Genomic DNA, 27,714 nt, shown 5'->3' on the forward strand with positions numbered 1-27,714 from the left:
TATCTAGAGGAAGACCAAAGAATTCATGAATGAGGCAGAAAGATAACATGATTTGAAGGCATGGCCTAGGTGACGTTATCCAGGACAGAAGGACATATAACCTGAGGACGAGGAGAGCTGACCCCAGCAGTTTACAAGGGCAATAAGCTGGGATGTAACCAGGAAGAAGATTTATATTATACGCAGGCAATTATTTTTTCAAACATGGACAGAATAAAGTGTACAAATCACCCCGGTTTCCTATGAAATAGAATTAAATACATAATGATTTTGTCTATGACCTTACTATATTTTTTTGACAGCAATTTTGACACCTTTGTTTGACAGTTGAAGTTGGATGCGTTATTTTTATTTACATTATAAATGGATACCCTATATATTATTATCTTCAATGAAATATAACAAGAAATAAGTTAAATATTCATTATGACGTCGGTTTATTCCCATTTATATAAATTATATCGTCTATTGTTGATTGAAAGGTAAGGTACTGCAAAAGTAATAAATGATCCCTGTGGTGACTTTCTTTGCAATGACACACAATACATAAATATTTTATATTTTTATTTATGCACCTGAAACCCATAAGTAGAAAAATATAAATAAGAATATCAGATATAACATACTCTTGTGTCGGGTTGTGGTTCCGTGGTTAGTGTCGCGGACTCTCGATTCAGAGTTTCTCGGTTCGAACCCACTCTACTACAATTTGATACCTTTTTCTAATAATGAGCCGCTTAGGGTCACAAAAATTGTATGAAATTGAAGTATTTTTTAAAATAATAAGAACACAAATATTTCTTTTTCTTAAAATAATAACTCCACAATGGATTTTTTTCAAATGATTATATTTGTTTATTGTTACTGCAGACAGTTGGTAGAATTCCATATTGAATTGTCGGGTAATATATCCAAAATTAAACACGGTTATTTATTATGATTAATTTTGGATATATTACCCAACGATTCTATTTGTATTTATATAAATCCGAAAGTTCAATTATTTTATTTATAATATTAGCATATCAAAAAATTAATTTTGGCAACATGTTGCATTTTTACGCTTATGCGTAGTTTTGTAAAGTTTTTGCCAATGCCATAAAAAACAATGCAGAAAAGATTCCACTCCCAGTACGAAATACTGGAAATAGGAACCAGGTCAGCAAACTCCGCAGTGCCAGTACAGTACAGGGACCATAGATAAGAAGTCAATTAGTAAGCTAGTCTTGCCGTGAGACATAATGAAGCCACCCTCAATGTGTCCTTAACCTTTCCCATCCGGTGCTAAAATAAAACGCGCGTCCCAGTGTTGGGTAGTCACTACACGATAAAAAAAATTGTGATTTTAAATCGGAAAAATATGGAAATTCATAGCTTAGTGCGTTTTTTGTTACTGCGGTGTCCCCTCTGCATTCGATCCCATGTGTCATGATGGGTCACACGAGTTTTATATATTAATGTCAGTGTTTTTCCATATATAATTTTTCAGGCATCCTAAGATGACTGCAGCCTTGTTTACTTGCCCCATCACTTCACATCGCAGAGATCCGTTTAATCCAGTGGATGTGACCATTATTTTTTTATTAGTCAGTACAATTTTTATAGTAGCTGTTTATAACTTTTCAGTTACTCAAATGAACAGAAATGGGGGTGTGGCAAAGTACTGAAACTAGGAAGTATTCACGCTCCCGGGTCCTGCGTGATCTGCTGCAGCACTACACGCTGGCGCTGGAACTGCAAAGAGACAATTCCACAACTCAAAAATAACTTTACTGACATGTTACAGTCTTGTTTTCACATAACGGTAAGCGTGATTCTGTAAAGTCAATAGTTAGTCGAGGTTCTTGAGTCCCGAGTATCAGGCTCCCATATGTTTGCAGCTGGTGGATGAACACGACACTGCAGAAGTTTGCAAGAGGTGTGTGTCACGCTTGAGAGATGCCTCGCTGTTCCGGAAACAAGTTGAAAGTGTGGCCACTGAGCTCCAAGAAATCAAAATTGGTAAGTTCAACTTCTTCATGTGCCTTGTCAAGTCCCCCCAACATTGGCGATCACTCGGGCAATCCTTTGCAACTATTTTATCTTCACATTAGTTTGAAAATGTCATAAAAAGGTGAAACAATTGTCACAAATTTTATTTTTATGCGTTTTTAACAAAAAAATACAATTTAGTAGACTTTAAACACCAGTGTTTGATTATAATATAGTAAAAGTAAATTAAAATTGAGTTCTACAAATTAAACGCCAAATCTATAAACGAATTATCATTAACCTTCAGTATGGAGTGGCATAGTTAGAAGATATTTTATTTGCATTATTACTTAATTTAATGTTGTAAAAAAGGTAAAACAAAGTTTTTTTGAAAAACTCAGTCCTCGGATACAATTTAGTTGGAATAAAATTATTCGCTAAGAGGTTACTGCTGTGAATTGAATCAATAATTCCCTGTGACTAAATTGAAGCTAATTCTCTGTCTTGTACAACTTGTTTTGTAATACCTCCTGAACTCCACCAAGGCCAGTCCAGTCCCGCACTTTCTCAAGCTGAGACGGTTATTTTCTGCCAATGCTATGTTCTTTCCTCCATCGTACTCTAGAGAATCAACAATAATGTGTGGCACTCTGCATCACACAACACATGACCATAATACACCATCTATCCGTGATAGTTCATAAGGAACTGTCACAAGAGGTGGTATCATACATGATAAAAATAGTGAAAGACATTGGTACCATAAACCAAGCTAGAACACAAAATGCCTAACCCTCTTCTACTAGAACGGAAGGTCTGCTGATGACAGTCAACAGTCCGCCTTCTCCTGAGGAGTTTTACGTAGTTTCCTCCCGGCATTTAGCAAATGCTGAGACGTTCCTGATTGGTCCACACTAGATTATCCCTCCTGTTCCCAACACAGATTTAAATTAAACATCTTTATTTTATTAGAAGAAAGAAAAATCCTCAAATGATCTATAAACCTTGTACATAAGGTAAATAATAAATTTAATTCCCATTAAAAAAAAAACATCCATCGGCATTTCCCTCCAGTAATTAAACAACTACTGACTACCATAAGATTTATTATGAGAATGCTTTATATTTTTGACAATGTTACCTCTTACTAAATGTATCTTTCATCTCTTTTTTTTTATTTAGAGAGTTCGGTACAGAACGCAGAAGCACCCGCAGTATTAACAGAAATTCTTATAAAAAGAGAAGACCCCGATTTAGAATATAATAATAGTTACGATGACATCGTCAATCAACCGGTCAACTCCCCGTTCAGTGACTCTGCCAGCGAAAGAAAACACACAATTAATGAGACATTCAAAAGTGAAAAACTAACAAGCGGTGATGAAGAAAGGGTGGAAGTACCAACGAAATTAAGAGAACAACAGCAAATCAGAAAAATCAGAAAAATAAAAACATCAGATAAAAATGAATCAAAGAGGAAACGTGGATTTTACAAAAAATCTAAATCTACTCGCCCGCAGTTACAAAAGTCTACTAAAGAATGTCCGGTTTGTAATAAAGTAATCGACGACTTCAAGACTCTAGAAAAACATTACAGTGCTCATTTTAAAAGATTCCTTTGCGAAGACTGCGGGAAAGATTTCGCATCGAGGTCGAGCCTTAACGGGCATCGGAGCACGCACGGCGACAGGTTTCCCTGCTCGCTGTGCAACAAGACCTTCGCCCGACAAGATGGCCGACAGCAACACATCAAGCGCTTCCACAACAAGCAAAAGATTTACTCCTGCCCCATGTGCGAAGAACGGTTTAAAAACATGAAGCGTAAACGGGATCACATGATGGACGTTCACGGCGGTGTAAACATGGCACACCACATATGTCCACTGTGCAACAAGGAATGCTTCACCGAGTACAAGTTAGACCAGCATACCAGATATGTCCACTTGAAGGAGAAGAATGTGTCTTGTCCGCACTGCGGTAAGCAATTCTTTGGAAGACAACAACTAACGTGCCACTTAAAAAATCATGAAGGTAAGAATTTATTTATTTATTGATTTGGCGTTTAATTTGTAGAACTCCATTTTGATTTATGTATTAATTTTTAAATCAAACACAGATTTTTTGAGTCTACTAAGTTGTATTTTACTAAAAAAACACATAAAAATTAATATTGTAACAATTGTTTCGCCTAGTTATGGCATTTTCAAACGAATGTCTGTGAAAATGCCATAACTAGGCGAAACAATTGTCACAATATTAATTTTTATATGTTTTTTTTTAATAAAATATAACTTAGTAGACTTAAAAATTCTGTGTTGGTTTTAAAAATTACATAAGGTAAGAATTTTTCTACAAAATTAAAGACTTTAAACACATTTTGAACAGGTATTTTTTACGCCTGCGGACCGCTGGCGACGGGATTGATAATTTTGTACATCTCGTTAAGACCTTTACAAAAAGATTGCTATAGAATATTCATATAAAAATATTGGATAATTCCTTCTTTTCTACCTTTGAAATGAGGCCCGTGCAGAAGGTAAAAATACCCTACTTGTCCTTAAGCATCAATCAACCGAACATGTAGAAATATCTTTCCTGTCTGAAGTGTGTTAGTATAAATTGAATTATAGAGTACTGAAATGAAATTAAAAAATACATGTATATTTTATTTATTATACTAAGTATCCTAGGTTGGTAGTAACTGGCTTTTATTACAAAACGTCCATCTTTTTTCAGATGCCAAATACATCTGCGATTTCTGTAAGAAAGCATTCAAAGGCAGAAAACACCTGAGAAGGCATTTGAATATTCACTACGACATACGGAACTACATGTGCCAGCTGTGTGGACAGGCATTCGTACAAAGCACCTCTCTCAAAGTGCACATCAGGTCACATCACAGGAGTGCTGTCGAAAATGACACCAACTATAAATAAGCACAGTTTATATACATAATATTATATACAACACATTATTGTTATTAATTTATTGAATAACAGTAAACGTGTGTTAAACTTATTTCATAATAAAAAAGATTCTGTTATTAATGTAGGAATGAATGCGTGTGATCTGTCTATTAATTTCAAAAATAGCCGTGAGTTACTGACGCCACAGTTCTATGTTTTATTGACTACAAAAAAGCTTTAGATTGCATGAAGTGGTAACATCTGTGGAATGTACTCATGGATAAAACTCATCATTGCCACGATAGCCTGGAACTACTGGTTGCGATTGGTAGCCTGGATGGGAAGAGAGGTAGAGGAAGATCCACCACACGATGGACCGATCAAGTTAAGGCAGCAGCAGGCACCTCGGTGGTTGGAGCAATACGGATAAGGGATAACTGGAGAAGAGTCATTGCTTTGACAAGGGTCACAACCATCAGTAATGAGGAGTAAGATGGATAAGAAGAATGCTTGTGAAAAGGTTGGCCTTGGCAAATTTTCAAAGTTTCTTGCCTCATCCCCTCTGGATCAGTTCGATATCTTTACAATTCAGTATGTCGGACTGCCGGTAACGTTGTGGCTGGACATCGGCTCCTTGATGGCTTGCAGTCACCTTGTGTCAACAAGCATACATCCAATGAATTTGGGTTTGTAGTCACACCGCTTACACTGGATAAGATGACTATCATAGCTTTTTAAACCAGAGAAACTGAAGAAATAAATATATTCAGAAAGTGGAGCACATACAAGTGATAGTCGACGTCAGAAGGACTGACGTGATACGCACAGAAGAGAAGAAATAAAAATTGACAGTTTTCATATTTGTTTACAACATTTTGAGTGTGTCCAAATACTTGTTCACAAAATCTGGATTATCTCCAATTACAGGAGTTATTTTCATATTATTTTTTGACATCTCATCAAAGATGAAGAAGAATATGGAAGTCTGGGCATTTACGGGGCTGACGACCGTCATCGGGTAGAATTGGTGAATAATGGGTAGAATTGGTGAATGTTATAATAATTCATCAATAATGGGTAGAATTGGTGAATGTTACACGTGTGTAAAGTGATCACTTATACCAGCCGATGACGGTCGTCAGCCCCGTAAATGCCCAGACTTCCAAATTCTTCTTCATCTTTGATGAGATGTCAAAAAAAAAAAAAATTTTTTTGTTCATGCAATCATTCTTATATTATCTCAACCCTTATTTAAAAAATGAATTCATGTATGTATGTATAAGAAAGGATAATGATATGTTTAAAATGCATTAATAAAAAATAATTATGATAATTATGTATATTTTTTTCATCTCATGGCTGGTAAATCTAATTAAGATGGAAATTTATTTTAAAAAATACATTGCATTTATTTCCTCTTCTTAAAAATTTGCATCTTTATACATAATGTGATAAAGAAGAATCAGCATTATTCCAATTGATAATGAGCCTTGGAGAGATTTTCTGTTTAATCTTTTCCGCACAACGTTTACTTACTACGTATGTATGTATTTTTTTGTCCTAAAATTGTACAATTTAGGGCAGAACAAACGGAATTTGGTGCATGTGAGATTATGTTTTTGGACAGCTAGACGCACCAATGAGTCCATTCGCCAGGAACTACGCTTGGATGGCTTGACTCTGGCCAATATCTGTACCCGACGGATTCTCCAGTTCTTTGGACACGTTGCGCGTGGCAACGAGGATAGCCTGGAACGACTAGTTGTGATCGGTAGCCTGGAGGGAAAGAGAGGGAGAGGAAGATCCCCACACGATGGACCGATCAAATTAAGGCAGCAGCAGGCACCTCAGTGGTTGGAGCGCTACGTGCAGCGCAGTCAAGGGATAACTGGAGAAGAGTCATTGCTTCTGCAAGGGTCACAACCCTCAGCAATGAGGATTAAGACGGAAAAGAAGAGATTATGTTATATATTATAAACAAATTTATGATGTTATAGAAAATAATGGTTGTTATAGAAATTTTGTTATAGAAAACTTGGCATGGTCAAGCATTTTAAATACTTGGGGATGGTCAGGTCAAGAATCGGAATAATTGGTAGTAAGTATGTGTAAGGAGATGCATGTGGAAGAGGCGAAGATTGTCTGCAAAGACGGATTGGTGTGGCATTCTATTCTCTCTGCCTACGATTATTCTTAAAATAGTTTTAGAGTCCTTACCTGTTTTATTTTTTAACTTAAAGTAATAAACTGTGATCTGCGATCGAGTAAGTATGTTTTTCATTCACAAGCAAACTTCTAATGAGTTTAAGAGAGCTAGGTATTCATACATCATATCATACATAGAATACTGACACACTTATAGTTTCAGCTGCAATCAAATTAAAATATATTTTTTTAAATGGAAGCTGCATTTATTTTACCTTGCCTATTATGTACAAGGTTTATGGATCATTTGTAGATTTTCCTTTTTTCTAATAAAATAAAGATTTTTTATTTTAATCTGTGTTGGGAACAGGAGGGATAATCTAGTGTGGACCAATCAGGAACTTTTCAGCATTTACTCATTGCTGGGAGGAAACCACGTTGCACTCCTCAGGAGAAGGCGGACTGTTGACTGTCCTTAACAGACCTTCCGTTCCACTAGAAGAGGGTTCGGCATTTTGTGTCCTAGCTTGGTTTCTTCAAACCCTTATCCGCATCCCAATGATTCGTAGGGCATTGCATTGTATAAACGCAGTGTTATCTTGATCGTTAACACATGAAGGAAAGGTGATCAGCCCTCCGCTTCAGTTACCAGTCCAGGTTAATATTGAATAAATATTAGAGTAACAAAATCACTTGTATTTATTTGACCCACTCCTGGGAATAGAACCCGGGATCTCCAGAACGGTAGACGAGCGTGCTGACTATAACACTATGGAGGCGGACAATTTGGCTTGGATGATGGAGCTTGGTTTCTGGTACCAATATCCTTCACTATTTTTACCACGACTCGTGACAGTTCCTTATGAACCATCACGGATCCAATGTCGGATTGATACTTACCCAGGCAGCTGCAACACGCTTCCAGCTGTTGTCTTTGAAAGCGGAAAAAAGGGCAAAGCATCGACTGGTGAGGGACATCTTGAGTTGTCTCATCATCACAGCTGTCGATCTCAGAGAGCTTGAAACGATGCAGGTTTATAAACATCTAAGCAAATATTGACTTTGCATAAATATGATTGGGATCGGAGGAATTCCAGATTGATCAGAGGTGTTCCAGATATCGCAGGATAGGGAGACTGCCACTGCAGTGGTTGCTATTGTCAGGGGAACCGGAAATTGCAAAAAAAAACAAAACATTTTTAGTATATCATTTAATGATGTGCATTAATGTGGACTTTGAGTGAAGTTTGTTGCACGAACGCCTGTCCGCAGATGTTACAAACGTGATTCCTTATATTGTAGTGGATTTTTAAGTGTTCTTTCAATGTTTTACGAACTTTAAAAGCTTTTCCGCAGTGATCACAGCCAAAGTTTCTGATATCTGAAAAAAATAAAACAATTAATAAATATTTCAGCAAGCATGTACTACCGGTTAAACCAGTGCTCTGCCACCTAAAACAGCTTGTTTGTGATATTTAATATGAATAGTGTGTGGTGAATTATTAGTTAGGGGCAAATAAAGTTAATGAAATAGCCAATAACCAGTTGAATAACACACTTAGGACAGAAAAGGTATTTTTACCCGTTTGGTCGATTGATGCTTAAGGACGAGAAGGGTATTTTTACCTTTTTACATTTTACTTTTTTACATTTCAAAGTCAGAAAAGAACGATAATTTGAATTATTATTTACCAATCTCTTTGTTGAGGTCTAAACTATACGTACACAATTATCAAATCCCGTCGCCAGCGGTCCGCAGGCGTGAAAAAACATTCGCCTAAAATGAGTTAACATTACATCAAAAGATGTTCAGTAAAAATGAATAACTTACCGCTATGTGAAACCATATGACGTGACAAATTGTATTTGCTAAAAAATAAAGCGCCACATTCCGGGCACGATACATTTTTCTCGTTCATGTGATTCTTTCGCGTGTGTATCGCTAACTGATGCGCTGTGAAGCAATTCTTGCTGCAAATCTCGCATGTATGGTGGTCAAACTGGGCTCCGTGCTTTTCCGTGAGGTGAGCGCGCCGTTTGTGGCTGGTAGAAAAGCGGTGTCTACATTTTGGGCACGCGTACAATTTCTTCCTATTGTGGAAAGACTCGACGTGTTGCGTGAGGCTGTTTCTGTTTGCGTAGGTTTTCTCGCACTGCAGGCAGGCGAACCTGCGCTCCTCGTGAGTGTCCCTGTGCGCGCGATAAGTGACGCTCTTGGCGAAAATCTTGCCGCAAATATCGCAGAGATACTTGGGAAAATGGTATTCAAAATGGCCTTTCAACTTTCTCTTGGAGTCGAAGCTTTCGCCACAAACGGGGCACACTTTTGTTACGAAGTTAAGAGCCGGTTCGTCATATTTCGCATCTTTGATAAAAGGAAGCTGATCAAACCATTCAATCCGTTTGACATTTTTATTATGTTCATCTGTTTTGTCTCTTTCATTTAGTGCGAAGCTATCCGAACTATCATTATCGAATATATCAAAGTCATCATAATCGGTCTGATTGAGTTGTATATTATTGTAACTTTTCGGAACTCTTAGTTTTAATTTGGAAGGAATTTTCTGCTTGGAAATGAGACGCACATTTTCTAAAAAAAAAACAAAGAATAAGTAAGTAGTGTGTATAATAACAAGGTTTTTATTTTATTACGAGGTGAATGGACTTTATAGTCCTTCTAAGACAGCGTCGGCATGGATTGTTTCACATTCCTATATACAGGACCAACCCACTGATGGTTTTGCATGTGGGAAGAGCCACCGCTATGCTGAATAATATCACGCCAGAAATTGATCTGTTCCATGTGTCTGAGGGGTATTCCAAAGCAGGATTCTTCTACATCTTTAACAAGAGTGTTCTTGTCTACTTCATAATTTTTAACTTACTTCATAAGTTAATATATACGCTTTTAAAGTTTTAGTTTGTAATGTGCATGTTAATTTTTACTGAATAAAAATTGAATTGAATTATAAAAAAAATTAAGTCGATATTGTGAGCATACTGCGAAGAGAGACAAAGTCGATCCGTGTAATTTGGGCATAAGCTCGTTTAAATGGCTGAATTACCGAGAGCAGCTTGTGCCTCTCTCAGTCTGACTCCGACATCTTCGATATGTTTCCGGAACAAGACGGCATCCTGCAAGCGTGACACGCAAGTCTCGCATATCTCGGCAGTGCGAAGATCGTCAAATAACTAAAAGAAATCGATATTATCTTCTTTAATTAACAGCGCAGGGTTAAGGTGGGGACTGACCGGAGCATTTCGTTGTAAAGTAATATTCGCAGCGAGCATCCGTAATCGGTGGAAATACTCGGAACGAGCTCTGCTGTACTGACTACGAATGCTCGCATCGTAACGTGTTACGTTATGATGAAATGACTGGTCAGTCCCCATCATTATAACAATGCCGGTTAGTAATACAAATAAAATAAAAATAAAATAAAATAAAATAAAATGGTCGATGTAACGCAGTGTATAAAATGAGAGTTCATAGTTCCTGAAAAGCCCAGACTTCCATAATCTCTTTATCATGCTGTCTTCATCAATGCTGGATTATCAATTAAATCAAGATTTTTTTAAAAACTTTCCTTTAAGGCGTTTGTGCATTAATATTACACGGAATTTTACCGTTCGGCACGTCAGTTAGCATATAAAACGGATGATTGGCATGGATTGGCTTGTGCTTTTGTCCATCTTTCTTCGGATCGGTGCTTTTGATCGGTGCGTGAACAAGTTGCGCGTAAATTCGATCACGCTAAAAAATTATGTTTTAAAGAGTAGAGTTTGAGAATGACGGAACATGGAAATCAAGGGTGAGTCATTTTAAAAATAATATATATTATTTATAAGACTATCATTAGAATTCAAGTTTTTTTGAATTTCTAGATTTTCAAAGTTATTCATTATTTGGCCTTTGTACGATACTGGGTGTAATAATTTGAGTTTTTGTGATTTGAATGAGTGATTTGTATCAATTATGTAATTTGCAAATTTAAAAACTAATTACTAACAAGACGCTATGATGTTCTTTAATTCTAACTAACTAACCACCAAGCCACTTCTCCGCAGGGGTAGGCAGAGAGTAAAGAACGCCATACCTCCCTATCCTTGCAAACATTCTTCGCCTCTTCCACATTTATGCATCTCATACATACCCGCCGATTATTTTGAGTCCAGACCCGGCCGCTTTCAAGTATTTGACATACCTGATTGTACCAGGCTTTCTTCGGTCTTCCTTTGCTTCTTTTTCCAACTACATTTGCCTCATATATTTGTTTAAATTTTGATATGTATATTTTGATTTGATTGAAATTTGATATTTACCTTAATATGGAAGCAGGACATTATCATATCGCTGTAGTTATCATCCTTAGAACTTCGGTGTTTATTTCCGTACAAGCTTCTGAGGTTGGCACTGTCACTGCAGATGACACAAGTTCCCAGTACCTGTTTAACTTTAATCTTTGGTACCAAAAGTCTGTCTTCTAGCTGCCTCTCTTCCGTGTAACTGCCACAAAAACAACACACTAAACAATGTATTCTTTCTGACCCCTATCCGCACCCAAATGGTGCATAGGGCACCGCATCAAATTGACACGGTGATAACTCGATCGTGACTATATGAAGTCAGAGTCTTTTTTGAGAGTAGAGTACTTTTTATTTCTCAAAATAATTTAAATATATATTTGTCCACCTCCGTAGTGTAATGCAGTCAGCACGCTCGGCTGGAGGTCCCGGGTTCGATTCCCAGGGGGGGGATCAAATAAATATAAAAGTGATTTTTTCAATCTACAAGTGATTTTTTCACTCTAATATTTATTCAATGGTCAATCCCTGGACTGGTACCTGAAGCGGAGGGCTGATCAGCTTTCCTTCATGTATTAACGATCAAGATAACACTGCGTTTATATGATACAGTGCCCTATGCACCATCGGGTGCGGACGAGGGTTCAAAGAGATAAACCACTTATTGGGTTTTATTTCGTTCGAAATCTACAGATGTTTTCATCGACATGGTGATTACAAAAACTAACGAGCGAAAAAAATAATACAAGTGTTTAAAATAATCAACATAAAATAATCATCAATTTTTAAAATAATCAACATGGCATTCCACAAAGTTAATGCAGAATCAATAAATAATATAAGTCAGAGTCTATTTGTCCCACCCGGTGGTGAATTTACCGAAAGAAATACCATTACTTACTATAAAAACAATAATAATACAAATTCAAATTTACAACATTTTGAGTGTGTCCAAATAGATCTTCAATAGATGTCTCTAGTGAAATTCTAGTGATTCAAGAACAATGTTTCGAAATTGGTTCATATATCGCTCACTCCTTTCAATAATCGTAAATTTTCAGTTGTGCATGTTTTCGGAATGCCCAGAAAATGTACTATATTCCAGCTTAAGCGGCATATTTTTAACTAAGTATTTACCCGCTACAGGGCAGAAAGTGTTGTTTTTGCATTTTGAAGAAAAGCTATTGTTTAATTATTTTTTTTAAATATACCAAATATTTTTCAAATGGAGAAAAAACCTTCAGGTGCTACCTAAAAAGATCTGTTGCATAGTAAAAAGTTCAATAAGTGGCTTGATATTTATTTCTAAAACATTGTGTTATATTTTTAAACTTAAAAAACATTCTCCTGAAAAATCAAATTTTTTGATTTATGACGTTCTTGAAAGGAGTGAGCGATGTGATGTTGTTGAAAGGAGTGATCGATATATAGAACTTCCAAGAATTTGAGTAGTATGGTTGTCAATAATGGGTAGAATTAAAGAATGTTACACGTGTGTAAAGTGATCACTTAAACCAGCCTATGACGTTCGTCAGCCCCGTAAATGCCTAGACTTCTACATTCTTCTTGATCTTTGATGAGATGTCAAAAAAAAAAATTACAAATACAAATTGTTTATTCTAACCTTTGAATCAGCAGCAATTCGTATAATTTATACAGACGAGAATAAATTGACGCCATTGTAAAGTTCTTTGCTTATATACGTAACGAAATAATTTTAAGTCATCAAACTTCAAAAATATTTTGTTCTTTATTCAAAATAACAATTAAAGCCGTCGTTTTGTTATCATCTGTCAAATTGACATAACGAATCCATAGAATAAGAAAACTGTTATTTTAGTAACGTAAATGTAATCATAATCGTATTAGTCGATTTTTCTATTAAATTTTTAATAAACTATCGAAATCCGGAATCTATATCTACCAAACTTTTTGTAAAATTGCGTATTCTTTTGACTTCCGATTTTTTTACCGCTTTCAAATTTGTTTTTATTATTAGCGAATCAATGTCCCTTAAGCTGTTTCAAGTTAAATTTATATTTTTGGTAGGAGACTCCTTTTATTGGTGAAGTATTTTATTAATTTGACTCATTCCACCCGATGGTGCATAAGGTACCACATTAAATCAAAGCCGTGTTAACTCGGAAGGCAAAAATATCAGTGTTTTGGAATAAATTTATTAAGTGGGATATACATGACGTAGTGAAAGAGCTCAAAGTGAAGTGCAAAGATTATATACTAGTAACGGTGAAGTCCAATAATGCTAAAGGGGGAAGAAAATATAGAAGAAATAGTTGATAAGTCAAATTAATCAAGAAGAAGGAAAAAAATAGCAACGATGGCGACTACACTTGAGTTGCATACTCATACAAGCTTACGTAAGATGAAAAAACCGCTACTAATCTGAACTTGTCCCTTGAAATAAAAGGAATATCTAACAATATTTTTATATTACCCTCATAATATTTTTGAATCACCCTCCCCTCGATTATCAGTGTACAATGGTTAAAGTGATCGTTGTATTAACTGAACAGTCTCCATCTTTGATTTTGACAGCATGGCAAAAATATTTTCTATGAATGTAAACAAATGTGACTTTGGAAACCATGGCAACTTCGGTTTGACTGTTTCCTTATTATCACTTTTAAAAAAATGTTTTAGTGCACTGGAAAATATCTGACTGAAAAAGGCATGAAAAACACTTTCCGCAGGTATTCTAAACCACATCTCCGTGTTTTGGTATCATTCGTTTTGTACCATTTATTTCCCAATTGGAAGGACCCATTTATTTATGTCTTTAGCTTTTAAGAACCTTCGAAAATAATCGACTTGTTTCCCAAACATTCTGAAAGAATGAAACAAACCACTTTGTAGAGGTTTGTATAAAAATATGCCAAAAAATAAAAATTAAATCAGTGATATATCTTCTATATTTTTTTTATATAATATATTTTTGTCATTTATCTATACATCTTGTCTTATTTACAAACCCATTTATGAAAAAATGAGTGGCTTTTTAAATTTTATTATAGATTTTGTTAATTAGCAATATTTTTTATAGTTTTTGGTCAATTAATATTTGGAATTAAGATTTTTCTGTAGTACAAGGAATGAAATAAAAGAAAAATTATAAAATACTTATTTAATAAACTTGTTAAAAGTTTTGCTACATTATTGTTTCAAATCTAGACTACAACTTTCGTAAGAGCAGCCTTCCCATCAACAGGTAAATTGAAATGTTTAATCACCATTAGCGAGATACAAAAATGTTGTCACTTCATAATTTCTATAAACGTTTTTTTGTGCACTCGTGATAATTGAGTTGCCTATCATTATAGTGCCTGTATTTTCAGCTGTTCAACAACACTCTTGTGATGTGACCTCATGTGCACCTTGAGAGAAGTGCCTTGTACGAAGGCCTGTCCACAGAGATGGCATGTGAATCTCCTTATGTCATAATGAATATCCAAGTGTCTTTTAAGACGAGATTTATCTTTGAACATTTTCTGGCATAGGTCGCAGGTGTATTTTCTGGTATCTATAAAAAACATAATCAACATCAGAAAAACATAAAGCTAAAATAATTTTTAGAAACTTATTAAACAATTCTTAAACCGATTGTGTTATATGTAAGCAAGTCTTGGGTCTTAAGCCTGGCTATATATGGGCGATCAGATAAAGTCGTTTCAAATTACAACTTCTTTAAAAGAAGACGTTTAATTTTTATGTCATCCAAATTAGACTATTTGTTTTACACGTTCATCTGATAATAAAGTGATAATTATAATTCTAAAAAATTTATATAAATTAAACAAACGAAGAAACATAATAATCCAGATAAGATAATCCAGATGAAGTAACTCATGTGACTCTTATTCCTGGAAACCCTGAAGATGGTACAGGATGACTACATAGGAAGAAAAGCCATCTACTGTGCATTTGACAAGAGAAGGGGCCATCACACTCAGTAATGAAAACTAGGATTGGATAAGGAAGAATAAAAAAATGTTGTTTTGAAATAAAGTATTCTTACCGCTGTGTGTTAACAAGTGATTCGCCAAATTTTTCTTATCAAAAAACTTTTGTCCGCAATGCGGACACGGAATGTTTTTCTCTTTCAAATGTACTCTTCTGTGATGCTGATCCAACTTGAAAGCGGAGTAACACCTGACTCCGCAAATGGGACAACTTGGAGTATCCAACTTCATATTGTGAACTTTTATGACGTGATCGATTCTCTGCTTATTCGTCATGAACCTCTCTTTACACCAGCGACAGGAATGACACAATATTTTACAGTGCACCAAGTTGAAATGGCGTTTCTGACCAGTTCTGCAAGGAAATGTTTTATTGCACTGCGGACAAGGGAAACGTTCTCCGTGGGTAATGATGTGCGCCTGAAACGTTGTTCTGTTTGAGAAAGTTCTAGCACAAATATCACAAAGATACTGATGGAAATGAACATCGTAATGCCTTTGGAGTAGTCTAAATTCTGGAAAACTTTGGTTGCAAACGGGGCACTCGGTTTGGGAAGAACTCAACAGAGGCTGGATGTATTTTTCCCTTTTAAAAATAGGCTCTTGATCTATCCATTCCTTCCGTTCACTTGAACTATCTTTTTTATTGGGTGTTTTATGGGATGTTTTTAAATTAACCACTTTATTATTTATTATTTTATTCATTTCATCATTGTTTCTCCTTGAATTATCCATTACACCAGTGCTTTTTATAAAACTAGCATTTTCAGAATCACTGTTATAGGTTGGCTCTGTTTTATAAAAGGAATTGTCAATGTAAACATCGTTGGAAATTTCTGATTTTTCAGAATAATCTGTTTTAATTACTCTTGGTTTTTTACTTTGACTTGCATTACGGTTTTTAGTAAAATTTTCTTCAGATTCTTTCCTCAAATTTGCTTCAAATATTTCAATTGTTCTTGCTTGGGATGTTTTAGTCATAATTGTTATTGGTTTGTAAGTTCCACTTGCTTTGGATTTTTTTACATTTTTACCTTAAATAATAAATTTAAAAAATCAGAGTCAAATTCATGAGTTTAAAATCACATCTAAAAGAATTAATATTTTGTCAATTTCGTAATATTTCGTAAATCAATTAATTTTTATATTTTATTTTATGATACACAATAATCTAAAACTGAGATATATATTTTTATAACCTAGTTGACTATTATTATTGTTAGTCAAGTTGACTATTATTGGATGTTTAAAAATAGAAAAAGATATTTGATCTCTAGAATATCACAAAATTATAAATAAAGAATGAGTTGTAAATACCGCATTGCGACTGTCGGAGTCTATTTGCTACCGCTTCTACTTGTTTCCGGAACAAGACGGCATCTCTCAAATGGGACACACACTCCTTACAAACTTCTGCCTCCTTGTCTCCTTCATCTACCAGCTGAAAACGTAATCATTCCTGATACATGGGACTTGTTTGGAAAACATTCCACTTTATACTTTAACATGTTATCGGAAAAAGTCAGCATTTTTCAATTGAATTGAATCCATTTTACTCTGAAGTTTGATTCTGTTAGAACTTATAATGCTGATATCGATAAATGATGATAGATCGCATTGCCAGACTGAAATGGCAATGGGCGGGTCATGTTGTGAGAAAGGGAATGGACAGATGAGTATCCAGTGAATTGCAGTGGAGACCATGGGGCATGAAGAGAGGAATAGGCCGGCCCCAGAAAAGATGGGCCGATGACATTGTCCTGTCGCAGTAGCAAGTGGATCAAAGAAGCCCAAACGATAGGAGTCTGGTAAAAATTAGAAGAAGTCTACATCCAGCGGTGGAGAGACGGCTGACAAAGCAAAAGATAATGCTCACCTTTATGCGGAAACAGAGCAGCAATAAGTTAGTAAAGCTGTCACTTTGCGTGAAGTGTAAAGTTTGTGGAATGTACTCGGAACATTTTCTCAAGCAATCTGTACTGCAGCAGATCAAGCAGCCATGGGTCTCTATGGAGTGAAGCAACACAACCTCATTACCTGACTTCATTTCTTCTTTATAGCTGAAATTGGAATAAAGAATCAAGGTTGTAATTCAACTAGAAAATGCTAGAAGAACATGTTTTAAATATAAAAATAAACCACTTGTGTAAGACCACTTGAGTTTATTGATATAAACACGACTATTTTCGAGAACTATTGATGTTTGTCACTATGTACAGTTTGTATTTTCACCTGTTAATGAGAATGTCTATAGCTTTCGAAAATAGTTTTGTTTACATTAATAAACTCAAAAAATAGTCTTAAACAAGTATTTTCTTTTTAAATTTAAACTATCATCAGTGTCATAGAATTAGTCTTTTGATCATAAAATGAGCTATAATTTTGCAATAAAAGAGTTATTATTTCATTATTGGCATTCTTAGACATGGGACAGATACAGAGAGAGAAATTTGTTTGTAAATGATCCTTCAAAAATTTAGCTTTCGGAATAAGATCTCTGAACTTAGCTATTTTAGTAATATTTAATAATATTTTTAATGATTGACTTTATTACCTTTGGATTACTAGAACATTGTATAATTCATACAAACGACTATATAACGACATGATGGATATCCTTATATTGTACTTTTAATTCGTTACTAAATAATGTGATTTATAAATACTTTTAAATCATTTTTGTTTAATATTTTTTAAATAATTTTTCAAAAATAAATCAAGAAAGACACAGAACAAAATCGTAAACTAATTTCATGCGACTTAAATTTTTAAATAAAAAGTTTGAATTTGTTGGATTACTAATTAGTTTTTTCACTTTTCGAAAAGTTTTGTGAAAGCTGGCGAAAGCCTAAGTGAAAGCTGTCAAATATTTAAACTCATAGATAAAGTTTCTGCCATACGTCAAAAGTGACATTTATGGATCGTTCTGTTATTAAAACGATCACCCAATCAATGCTTTTCTGAACTTACTAAAGAAATTGAAAAGTGGGTAGATGGTGAGTGCAGTCTTGAAAGCTAAAATAAACTGTTCCACGCAAGTTTAATGCTCTGTATAAAGCTATCTATTCCGACAATAAATGCACATGAATACATAACAGAGTATCCATTGAAGTAATTGGTCAGAGCAGTTCATATTCACTTTCAACGTACAAAGTACAAAGTACCCACTTTCAGATTATTTAGAAAATTTGGATGAACTTCCACTAGGTTTGTAGTACAGTAACTGGGATCAATGTCAAAGTTTGACCTCAACAAATTAACTTCAATTACCGACCATTCCTAATACGACGTCGATATAAACAAAATAAAAAAAACAATAAAAATAGATTATGTTTCTGATATTCACGTTGCGATCGTAATAACCATAACAAACTTACGTTACTAAAACTTTACATTGTTCTAAAATCAGTCATTAACATCCCTATGATTTGTATGATGATCTAGTAATAGAACGGTTTCCATTTAATATCACACAAAAAATATCTATGTATTCAAACAATATTTGACACTGACATTTCGGAAACTAAATGGAATCTTATACAGCATTGACATTTTAACAAATAATAAAGTTATATGAATTTGATGTTAGATTTTATCTCTTAAATATGTTATTCTTTAAGTCTGATTTTTTATTTATTGAATTGATTGATGTGTAAATTTTATGCTAATGTTACTTGATTTTATTTTTGAATATATTGACAATGTCATCTGTATATAATCATTTGTTTAAATTATACAAAATTCTCTTAATTCAAAGGTAATATACCAACCGTTCTAATTTTTATTTCCACTAAAATATCGAGTCTTATTAAATCCTCAAAGCTAGTAGTTTTGAGAAGCCATTTAACATTTCTTTAGTTATACAGACAATGCGAAGATAGTTTGTTTAATTGAGGGATATTGCGCAAGACTATTTGATGGAGTCCTTTGACAACTATATAGACGTATTGCTTCAAAATGTTATTTTGTATCTCACAGAAATTTCAAAACCTTTTTCTTTCAAATTATTAAATTAAAAGTTTTAATACCTGTAATTTTAATAATTTTTTGGCTAAACTGCGGCCCTCATTCTTAGTTAATTCTATGATCACAAGACCAATGAAATAAAACTAAACAAGTGTTTAATTTTTAAAATAATCAACTGCTCTTCTTAACTTTTGCTATATTTTATTCTTGCTGTTTACTTTAAACTCATTTAACATTTGTGAAATTTTGCAATTGGAATGTTACAATTACCTGTTTTATTTGTTATTCATTATTGTAAATGTATTTATGTTAAGTTCTGTTAAATTTCTAAATAAATAAAAATAAAATAAAGCTGTTATTCCAAAAAGTTTATGCCAAATCAATAAATAATATCTCTGATGTCAGTTCACATAGCTAGAATATGAATTATTTTCTGGTTAAATAGCCTTAATTCTTTATTTCAATTTCAGCTATAAAGAAGAAATGAAGTCAGATAATGAAGTTACGTTGCTTCACTCCACGGAGGCGCCTCGTGGCTGCCTGATCTGCTGCAGTACAGACTGCCTGAGGAAGTGCTCCGAGTACATTCCACAAACCTTACACTTCACGCAAAGTGACAGCTTTACTGACTTATTGTTGCTCTGTTTCCGCATAAAGGTGAGCATTATCTTTTGTTTTGTCAGCCGTCTCTCCACCTCTTCTAATTGATGCCAGACTCCTCTCGTTTGGGCTTCTTCGATCCACTTGCTACCGCGACGGAACAATCTTTATCTGGGGCCGGCCTATTCCTCTGTTCACGCCCCATGGTCTCCACTGCAGAAGTCTGCATACTCATCTGTCCATTCCCTGTCTTACGACATGTTTCCGCGTAAAGGTGAGCATTATCAGTTCTGCTTTAGACTAAAATGGTTGTGCAGTAAAATGATGCATGGGATTAATTGGGGTAAGAGGGTGTCCGTTAAAGCCGAAATTCCGTTACACAAAAATAGGTTTAACCACCCTACCTTCGGGTTATTTTCAGGCAAATTTTTTATAAAACAAACTAACTAACCACCAAGCCACTTTCCGCAGGGGTAGGCAGAGAGTAAAGAACGCCATACCTCCCTATCTTTGCAAACATTCTTCGCCTCTTCCACGTTCATGCATCTCCTCATACATACCCGCTGATTGTTTCGACTCCTAACCTGACCACTTTCAAGTATTTGGCATACTTGATTGTGCCAAGTTTTTCTCGGTCTTCCTCTGCTCCTTTTTCCAATTACATTCGCCTCATAAATTTGTTTTACCGTTCATTGCTCACTCATTCGTTCTACATGTCCAAACCATCTCAACACACCTTTCTTAATTTTATCGTTAATGCTTGTCTCAGCTTTGGATTCCTTCCTTATTTCACTATTCGAACATTTATCATACATCGTTTTGTCGCACATTCTTCTGAGAACCTCAGAAGAATATTTTTTATAAACAAGCAAAAAAATCACAACGTTTGTTGTCACAAAATATTGTCAGGTATGAAACCTGACAAAAATTTGTCAGTGTATCCGGTACGCATTAAATATTTTTGGAACAGATATCTCTTTTCGTGCGCGTAGGTCATACGGGTTAGCGTGGAATGGTGAAGAAAAACCGTGCGTATCATGTACGGGCGGTTAAATATATATATTTTTTTAAATATGAACATTTTAATATGAAATTGAAATTATGTAATTTTTATGTACAAAAAATAATACAAAACACAAACAAAATTATATTTACTGTCTTGAAGTGACGTTGCTAATTGATATTGAAATGCTTGGTATATTGATATGCTCGGTAATCCTGCTTTGAAAAAGAAATCTAGTTTTTTTTTGTCTGTTTTATTTCATAATCAACTCTGTAAAATTAGGAAAATGCGTATAATATAGTTTAACTACGTTATCTGACTAATACGTTTCATTAGATCATAGAGATGTTATCTTACCACTAATAAAGTTGTTTTAATTTTTTATTTAAAAAAAAGAGAAATATTTGTGTTTTTATTATTTACACAAATATTTCAATTTCATACTATTTCTGTGAGCCTAAGCGGCTCATTATTAAAAATAGGTATCAAATTGTGGTAGAGTGGGTTTGAATTGAGAAACTCTGACTTAAGAATCCGCGACACTAACCACCGGACTACAACCCGACACATTTTCACTAATAAAGTTAGTTTAGTTAAATGAAGTAATTTTTGGTAGTGTTGTTGTTCCTTTGGCTAGGTGTAGTCCATAAGCAGGACAGCATTGTGTCTCAAATTCTAGTGCTAGATGTATAACGTGATTATCATGGCTGCTAAAAATTGTTTATTAACTGCTACACTTGAATTTAAGCATAATACATATTAACAGGACGTATTAATTTTTTTTACATTTGACTGGATTTTTTTATCTGTTTTATCTGAACTGTCCGTCTCCGTAGTGTAATGGTCAGGACGCTCGGCTACCGTTCTGAAGGGGGGGGTCAAATAAATATTAGTGATTTTTTTACTCTAATATTTATTCCATATTACCCTGGACTGGTACCTGAAGTGGAGGGCTGATCACCTTTCCTTCATGTGTTAATGATCAAGATAACACTGCGTTTGTATGATGCAGTGCTCTATGCACCATTGGGGTGCGGATAAGGGTTTGAATGAAATATCTGAAGTTTAAAAACAGATCTATTTTATAAAAGTTTTACTATATTTTATATGAAGGCTGTCATTCGGTTCCTTGACTTGTTTAAGTATTTAAAGTACAAGTAAGTATATTGAAGTACAAAGCGGAGTATTTCCAAGCAAATCCCGAGTATCTGGAATGTTTGCCTTTGCAGCTGGTGGATGAAGGAGACAACGGGGCGGAAGTATGTGAGGAGTGCGTGTCCCACTTGACAGATGCTGTGTTATTCCGGAAACAAGTTGAAGCAGCAGCCATTAGACTCCAACAATCACAATGTGGTATTTACAATGCATACTTTACTGATTTAAAAGCTATTTTATAAATTAGAAAAATAGTATTTTGAAATAATATATTTATGATTTAAATTCTCTAATGCTCTAGTTTTTATTTAATTGATAAGGTTACAAAAAAGGTTACAATTTAATTCATTTACTAGACATTTCTACTTATAACGTATCGCTCACTCCTTTCAAGAACGTCATAAATCAAAAATCATGAATTTTGAGTTGTGCATGTTTTCGGAATGCCCAGAAATGTTCTATATCCCAGCAAAAGAGGCATATTTTTAACTTAATATTTGCCCGCTACAGGGCAGAAAGTGTTGTTTTTGCATTTTGAAGAAAAGGTATTGTTTAATTATTTTTTTAAATAAACTAAATATTTTTCAAATGGAGAAAAAACCTTCAGGTTTTACCTAAAAAGATCTGTTGCACAGTAAAAAGTTCAATAACTGGCTTGATATTTATTTTTAATACATTGTGTTTTATTTTTAAACTTTAAAAACGTTCTCCTGAAAAATCAAATATTTTGATTTATGACGTTCTTGAAAGGAGTAGGCGATATCTTGTACTAGTTATGCTGTGCCTCTCCAAAAAAGAGACTTAGCTCTTGTGCTTGGAGAGGGACTTACACTCAATGTTTATTGTTTGTATTTTTATTACTTTATGTCAACTTTATTTTATGTTTGTTAATTGTAATGCTCATCCTCAAGGGACATATTTGCAGTGTGCAACTTAAAAAAGTTATTTATTAGAACAGGATGCAGCCCCGAGTGTCTAAGCCATCGTTGCTATTATCTTTTTTTTCTCTGATTTGATTTCTTTTTTATGTATTGATTCTCCTCCATTCCCTTCCTTGTATAGCGGTAATGTCCTACATCTTGAACTCCTTCACTCATATCATTTGCATCCCATCCATATTCCGCTCCCATATTCATGAATCTTAAATGCAGGACTGATCACACTGCCTTCATATACATAATCACAATTTAGTTAACACCGCATCAATTCGATTTGATGCCTTATGCCCTATTTGGGTGCAGATAAGGATTAAAGGAAAAATTGTAACGCTTTTTTGTTATTTTTAAAATTAGGTATAACCAAGTGCTCCGAAGCAAATAAGACAAAATTAGAACATGATTCAACGAAAGATATTCCACTTATGAATGTTGCTATTAAAGAAGAAATACCCGATGATAACATTGAAGATTCCTTCTTTTATATGGAGCCAACGCGCAGTGAATCACACACCAGTGATTCTGATAGCGATAATATGTTACTGACTGATCTATTAAAAAATGCTGGTATGAAAGATACTTCAAAGAATAAACCCGTTAAAATAAATAGCAGTAAGAAAAATAATAAAATATTAAATTTGAAAACATCTAAGAAGAAAGTTAGTTTGAGCGGGCGGAAGGAATGGATAGACCAACAGCCTGTTTTCAAAACGGAGAAATATACGCAGCCTCTGCTGAATTCTTCCCAGACCGAATGCCCAGTTTGCAATCAGAGTTTTCCCGAATTCAGACTTCTCCAAAGGCATTACGACGTACACTTCCATCCGTACCTTTGCGACGTTTGCGCCAGGACTTTCTCAAACAAAGCGACCTTCACGGGCCACATGAGCACCCACGGGGAGAGAGTCCCCTGCCCGCAGTGCAAGAAAACCTTCACACGAAGAGACGGCCAGATACGACATTTTAATCTAGTTCACTGCAAGATAAAGAATTATTCCTGTCGCTGGTGCAAGGACAGGTTCATGTCCAACACACAGAGGATAGATCACATCAGAGAGGTGCATAATATTATGCTAGACACTCACATTTGTCCCATTTGCGGAGTCAGGTGTTATTCTTCATTTAAGCTGGAGCAGCATCACAGAAGAGTGCATTTGAAAGAGAAGAATGTCCCGTGCCCGTACTGCGGACGACTGTACTTTAGTAATCATCTGATGAGGAAACATATGCGGACACACAGTGGTAAGAACACATCACAGTACCTTTACATTTTTAAACAATCTTTATCAATTTTAAATTACTCTTTGCTGTGGCCCGATTGCGGTGTATCCTAAGATTGGCAATGCCGTCTCTTTTCCCACTTTGTCTGTTCTTTCAATTCACCTCTCTACAGTAAAGAGACGTCCATGTTACAGCTAGCCATGCCAATTCACGCAGTGAATTGTGCGCACTGATTAATTTTCAACTTTATTTTTACGCTGAGCTTTTTTGATACCCAGTCATATTCATTATACAGTCCACAAGTTGTGACACAGTAAACGGTAGTAAGTATTCTGAAAGGTCCTGCCATATTCCCGGGCCCAGTATAAAAACTCAGGCTTCACCCCCACACTTGCAATAGTTTTTTATTTTACGATCAAAGTTAAAAATTATTTCTTACTGTGCTAAGTGCTGTAATTCCCGTGGATCCTTCCAAGAATTCATGTTCCTTCTGATTCCATTAAGTTCTCATCGTGGAGGATACATATTTGCCATCACGGTTTTGTTCATAAACAAAGACTCACTTCTTTTTTTATAAATGACAGAACATAGGATGTAAGGGTAATCTATTTTTTTCTACGTACCTTTTGACGCTTCTGACGTTACTATGACGTATGTTTGACAAATCCCCAATACTTGATTCTCACTTTTCACCCGTGGTCTTTGAAAAACCTGACTACTGGGGGGGGCGACCCCTCTCATATCATCGGGTCTGAGTAGGTGTCTTAGGCTCAGATGCTGCTTCTCTTGTAATAGGACCATCACACTCGCATAGAATATACGGACATCTCATGGTCCTCGCTGCAAAACCTGCATCTTGTTGTTTCAGCAAAATCCATTCTTGCAAGGTTGTTTATTGAGAGAGTGAGGGGTCTGAAGGGTCCTGGTGAATGTTACAGTCACTCCTGGGTATACTGGAGCTTGTTCGTATTATGATTTTCATTGTGGGACCAAATCAAAGTAAAATAAATAATCTTCTTCTTCCTGGCTCCATCCCAACTTATCGTCTTTTTAGACTGTTGGGGTCAGCTCTCCTCGTCTTCAGGTCGTAGGTCCTTCCATCATGTCTAATATCACCTAGGCCATGCCTTTGAATTATTTTATCTTTCTGCAGCATTTTCTGTGTCTTTTTCTAAATGTCTTTCGAGTAAGGTTCATGGCAATCACCTGATTTACAATATGTTAGTTCTCTACGTCATATGTGCCAATTGCCTTTTCTCTACCTTACTTATTGATGTCAGTTACAGCCAGGCTCCCACGAATGCGTGAACTCTTTATTTTGTCTCTATGGTATAATAAATAATATTTGTGTAATTTAAATCTATATTTGCAGACGAAAGAAACTTCGCTTGCGACATCTGTCAAAAGGCTTTTAAGAACAAGAAACATCTCAAGTCTCATTTGAACATCCATTACAACATAAGGAACTACAAGTGCCATCTCTGCGGACAGGCGTTTGTTCAGGGAACCTCGCTCAAAGTGCACATGAACTCACACCACAAGAATGAACTGGAACAACAGAAATCACAGGCGCCGTATTACAACTGAGCAGAGATGCAGCTTTAGATTTAAACTGCAACAGTCTCTCGGTATATGCAGATGACATTATTGGAAAGAAAAGTAAGAGGCCTACATCCAGCAGTGGAGGACAGAAGGCTCATAAAGAAGAAAAAAGAAGAATAATATCATGGAATATCTTTTCATTAACAGCAAAAATTTCACTAACTTATTTGATAAAATGAGGGTCCACTGAGAATTTCTTTTTTTTTCATTGTAAAAGTGACATCTTGTTTTTTTATATATATTTTTTTGTGGTATTAGATACCGATTGATTTTTGATGGTGCAATATTATTAAATACATTAAACTATTGTTTATACTTATGTGATTATGAAGAAAAAAACCTATATATATTGAATAAAGATATTTATGAAACCTTCAATTATTATTGGAATTAAATTTGATTTGCTATTTAACTCCTGATTTATATATGCAAAATCAGTTTTTTATAATTTTTTTTATTATCAATTTACCTTGCAATAATTTTTAATGAAAATAATTTTGTATAATGGTATGTAATACCACTATATCACAAAAAAATAGTTCAAAAAATTCTCATTTGGCATTTCCATATGAAGACAGAACCAAGGAGAGGAAAATATGTATTTTAACTCTGAATAAATACACTTCTTTTATGTTTTCTTATCTTCTTCCTGTGCCGTGTCAGGTCCCCCCGACGTTGGCAATCACTCTGGCGAAGGCTTCTCTGTCTTGCGCGACCCGGAACAACTCCCCCACGTCTCATCCTGGTCCAGTCCAAATATTGCGCAGCCAAGATGTTTGCCTTCAGCCAGGACCACGCATAGTACGAGAGGCGTATCGCTCACTCCTTTTAACAATGTCATAAATAAAAAAACTTCATTTTTCAGGAGATCGTTTTTAGAGTTTAAGAATATAATAAAATGTATTAAAAATAAATATCAAGACACTTATTCAACTTTTTGCTGTGCAACAGATCTTTTTAGGTAAAACCTTAAGAGTTTTCCTCCATTTGAAAATATTTAGCATATTTAAAAAAAACAATTAAACAATACCTTTTCTCAAAATGCAAAAATAACACTTTCTGCCCTGTAGCGGGTAAATATTAAGTTAAAAATATGCCGCTTTTGCTGGGATATAGTACATTTTCTGGGCATTCCGAAATAAATGCACAACTGAAAATCGACAATTTTTGATATCCATATGACGTTGAAAGGAGTGAGCAATATGTAAAGTAAGGTCTCCAAGGACAAACATTTTTGCACTTTGGACAGTACATTTCTTCCAATTGGCAATGAATTTCAATCAAAACAACCTTCTTTGCATGCAAAAACTTAATGACAGAACGCAGTTTGCACTTGGCGGGAGCAACAATTGGAGCGTCCGTCGCAAATGGCTGCTGTGCCGACACTAAGCTTGCCATCAAGATGCCGTTTATGCAGTGGGGTGGAGGAAGGACCAACAAACACGATAGTGTTGCCAGATTTTGTGTAGCGCTGCGTGCGGCAACGCACAGGCCTTGGAGACCTTACTTTACATATGCCCCTCGTATTTTTATTGTAATACATATTCCAGTATTTTTTAGCATCTGTAAAAGCTTCAAAGGATCAGTGGGATGTATTCATTTAAATAATACAACATTCTGTGCAGTTTTTATTTTATTAGCAAAATCACAGATCAAACAAGATACACTTGATATTTACATATGTAGTAAGAAATATTTACATTTGATTTGTACAGCCCATATTATGAGAGAAACAAATACGTTTCTTCCACGTTTTGCGGTTTTAAAGTATATTCGATAATTGAATAACATTTTATATTGGTAAAGGTGATAGCAATGTAATGATTTAACTTAGATTTTACAAGCTGGTACTTGGAACTTTTCCACTTATTATTTGACCAATTGTGCTTTCATCGATTTAGGTACCGTAGAACGGGGCTACTTGAACT

General features: G+C 35.0%; 4 protein-coding genes across 4 annotated transcripts; 2 read left to right on the forward strand and 2 right to left on the reverse strand.

Moving 5' to 3' along the window:
- Positions 1–284: 284 nt before the first annotated feature.
- On the forward strand, positions 285–5,722 carry LOC148302521 (uncharacterized). The gene is made up of 5 exons (XM_088271484.1): positions 285–482; positions 1,627–1,804; positions 1,881–2,001; positions 3,154–4,002; positions 4,708–5,722. Exons 1-5 carry the CDS (start codon positions 427–429, stop codon positions 4,905–4,907), a joined length of 1,404 nt encoding a protein of 467 aa, XP_088127610.1. The 5' UTR covers positions 285–426; the 3' UTR covers positions 4,908–5,722.
- A 2,496-nt stretch (positions 5,723–8,218) lies between these two features.
- Positions 8,219–13,122, reverse strand: LOC148302522 (uncharacterized). Its single transcript, XM_088271489.1, has 5 exons — positions 12,952–13,122; positions 11,346–11,529; positions 10,088–10,214; positions 8,854–9,612; positions 8,219–8,403 (listed from the first exon to the last, which is right to left on the reverse strand). Exons 1-5 carry the CDS (start codon positions 13,005–13,007, stop codon positions 8,234–8,236), a joined length of 1,296 nt encoding a protein of 431 aa, XP_088127615.1. The 5' UTR covers positions 13,008–13,122; the 3' UTR covers positions 8,219–8,233.
- Positions 13,123–14,457: 1,335 nt separating this feature from the next.
- On the reverse strand, positions 14,458–18,028 carry LOC148302523 (uncharacterized). Its single transcript, XM_088271473.1, has 5 exons — positions 17,859–18,028; positions 17,181–17,364; positions 16,622–16,745; positions 15,361–16,338; positions 14,458–14,865 (listed from the first exon to the last, which is right to left on the reverse strand). The coding sequence occupies exons 1-5, from the start codon at positions 17,909–17,911 to the stop codon at positions 14,660–14,662; spliced, it is 1,545 nt and encodes a 514-aa protein (XP_088127599.1). The 5' UTR covers positions 17,912–18,028; the 3' UTR covers positions 14,458–14,659.
- A 783-nt stretch (positions 18,029–18,811) lies between these two features.
- Positions 18,812–26,420, forward strand: LOC148302524 (uncharacterized). The gene is made up of 5 exons (XM_088271482.1): positions 18,812–19,061; positions 19,741–19,927; positions 22,103–22,226; positions 23,321–24,205; positions 25,557–26,420. Exons 1-5 carry the CDS (start codon positions 19,006–19,008, stop codon positions 25,769–25,771), a joined length of 1,467 nt encoding a protein of 488 aa, XP_088127608.1. The 5' UTR covers positions 18,812–19,005; the 3' UTR covers positions 25,772–26,420.
- Positions 26,421–27,714: the final 1,294 nt, after the last annotated feature.

This window comes from Brachycentrus maculatus, unplaced genomic scaffold, assembly GCF_059751285.1.
Source record: "Brachycentrus maculatus isolate JH-2025_06_01 unplaced genomic scaffold, ASM5975128v1 h1tg000442l, whole genome shotgun sequence".
Classification (NCBI taxonomy): domain Eukaryota; kingdom Metazoa; phylum Arthropoda; class Insecta; order Trichoptera; family Brachycentridae; genus Brachycentrus; species Brachycentrus maculatus.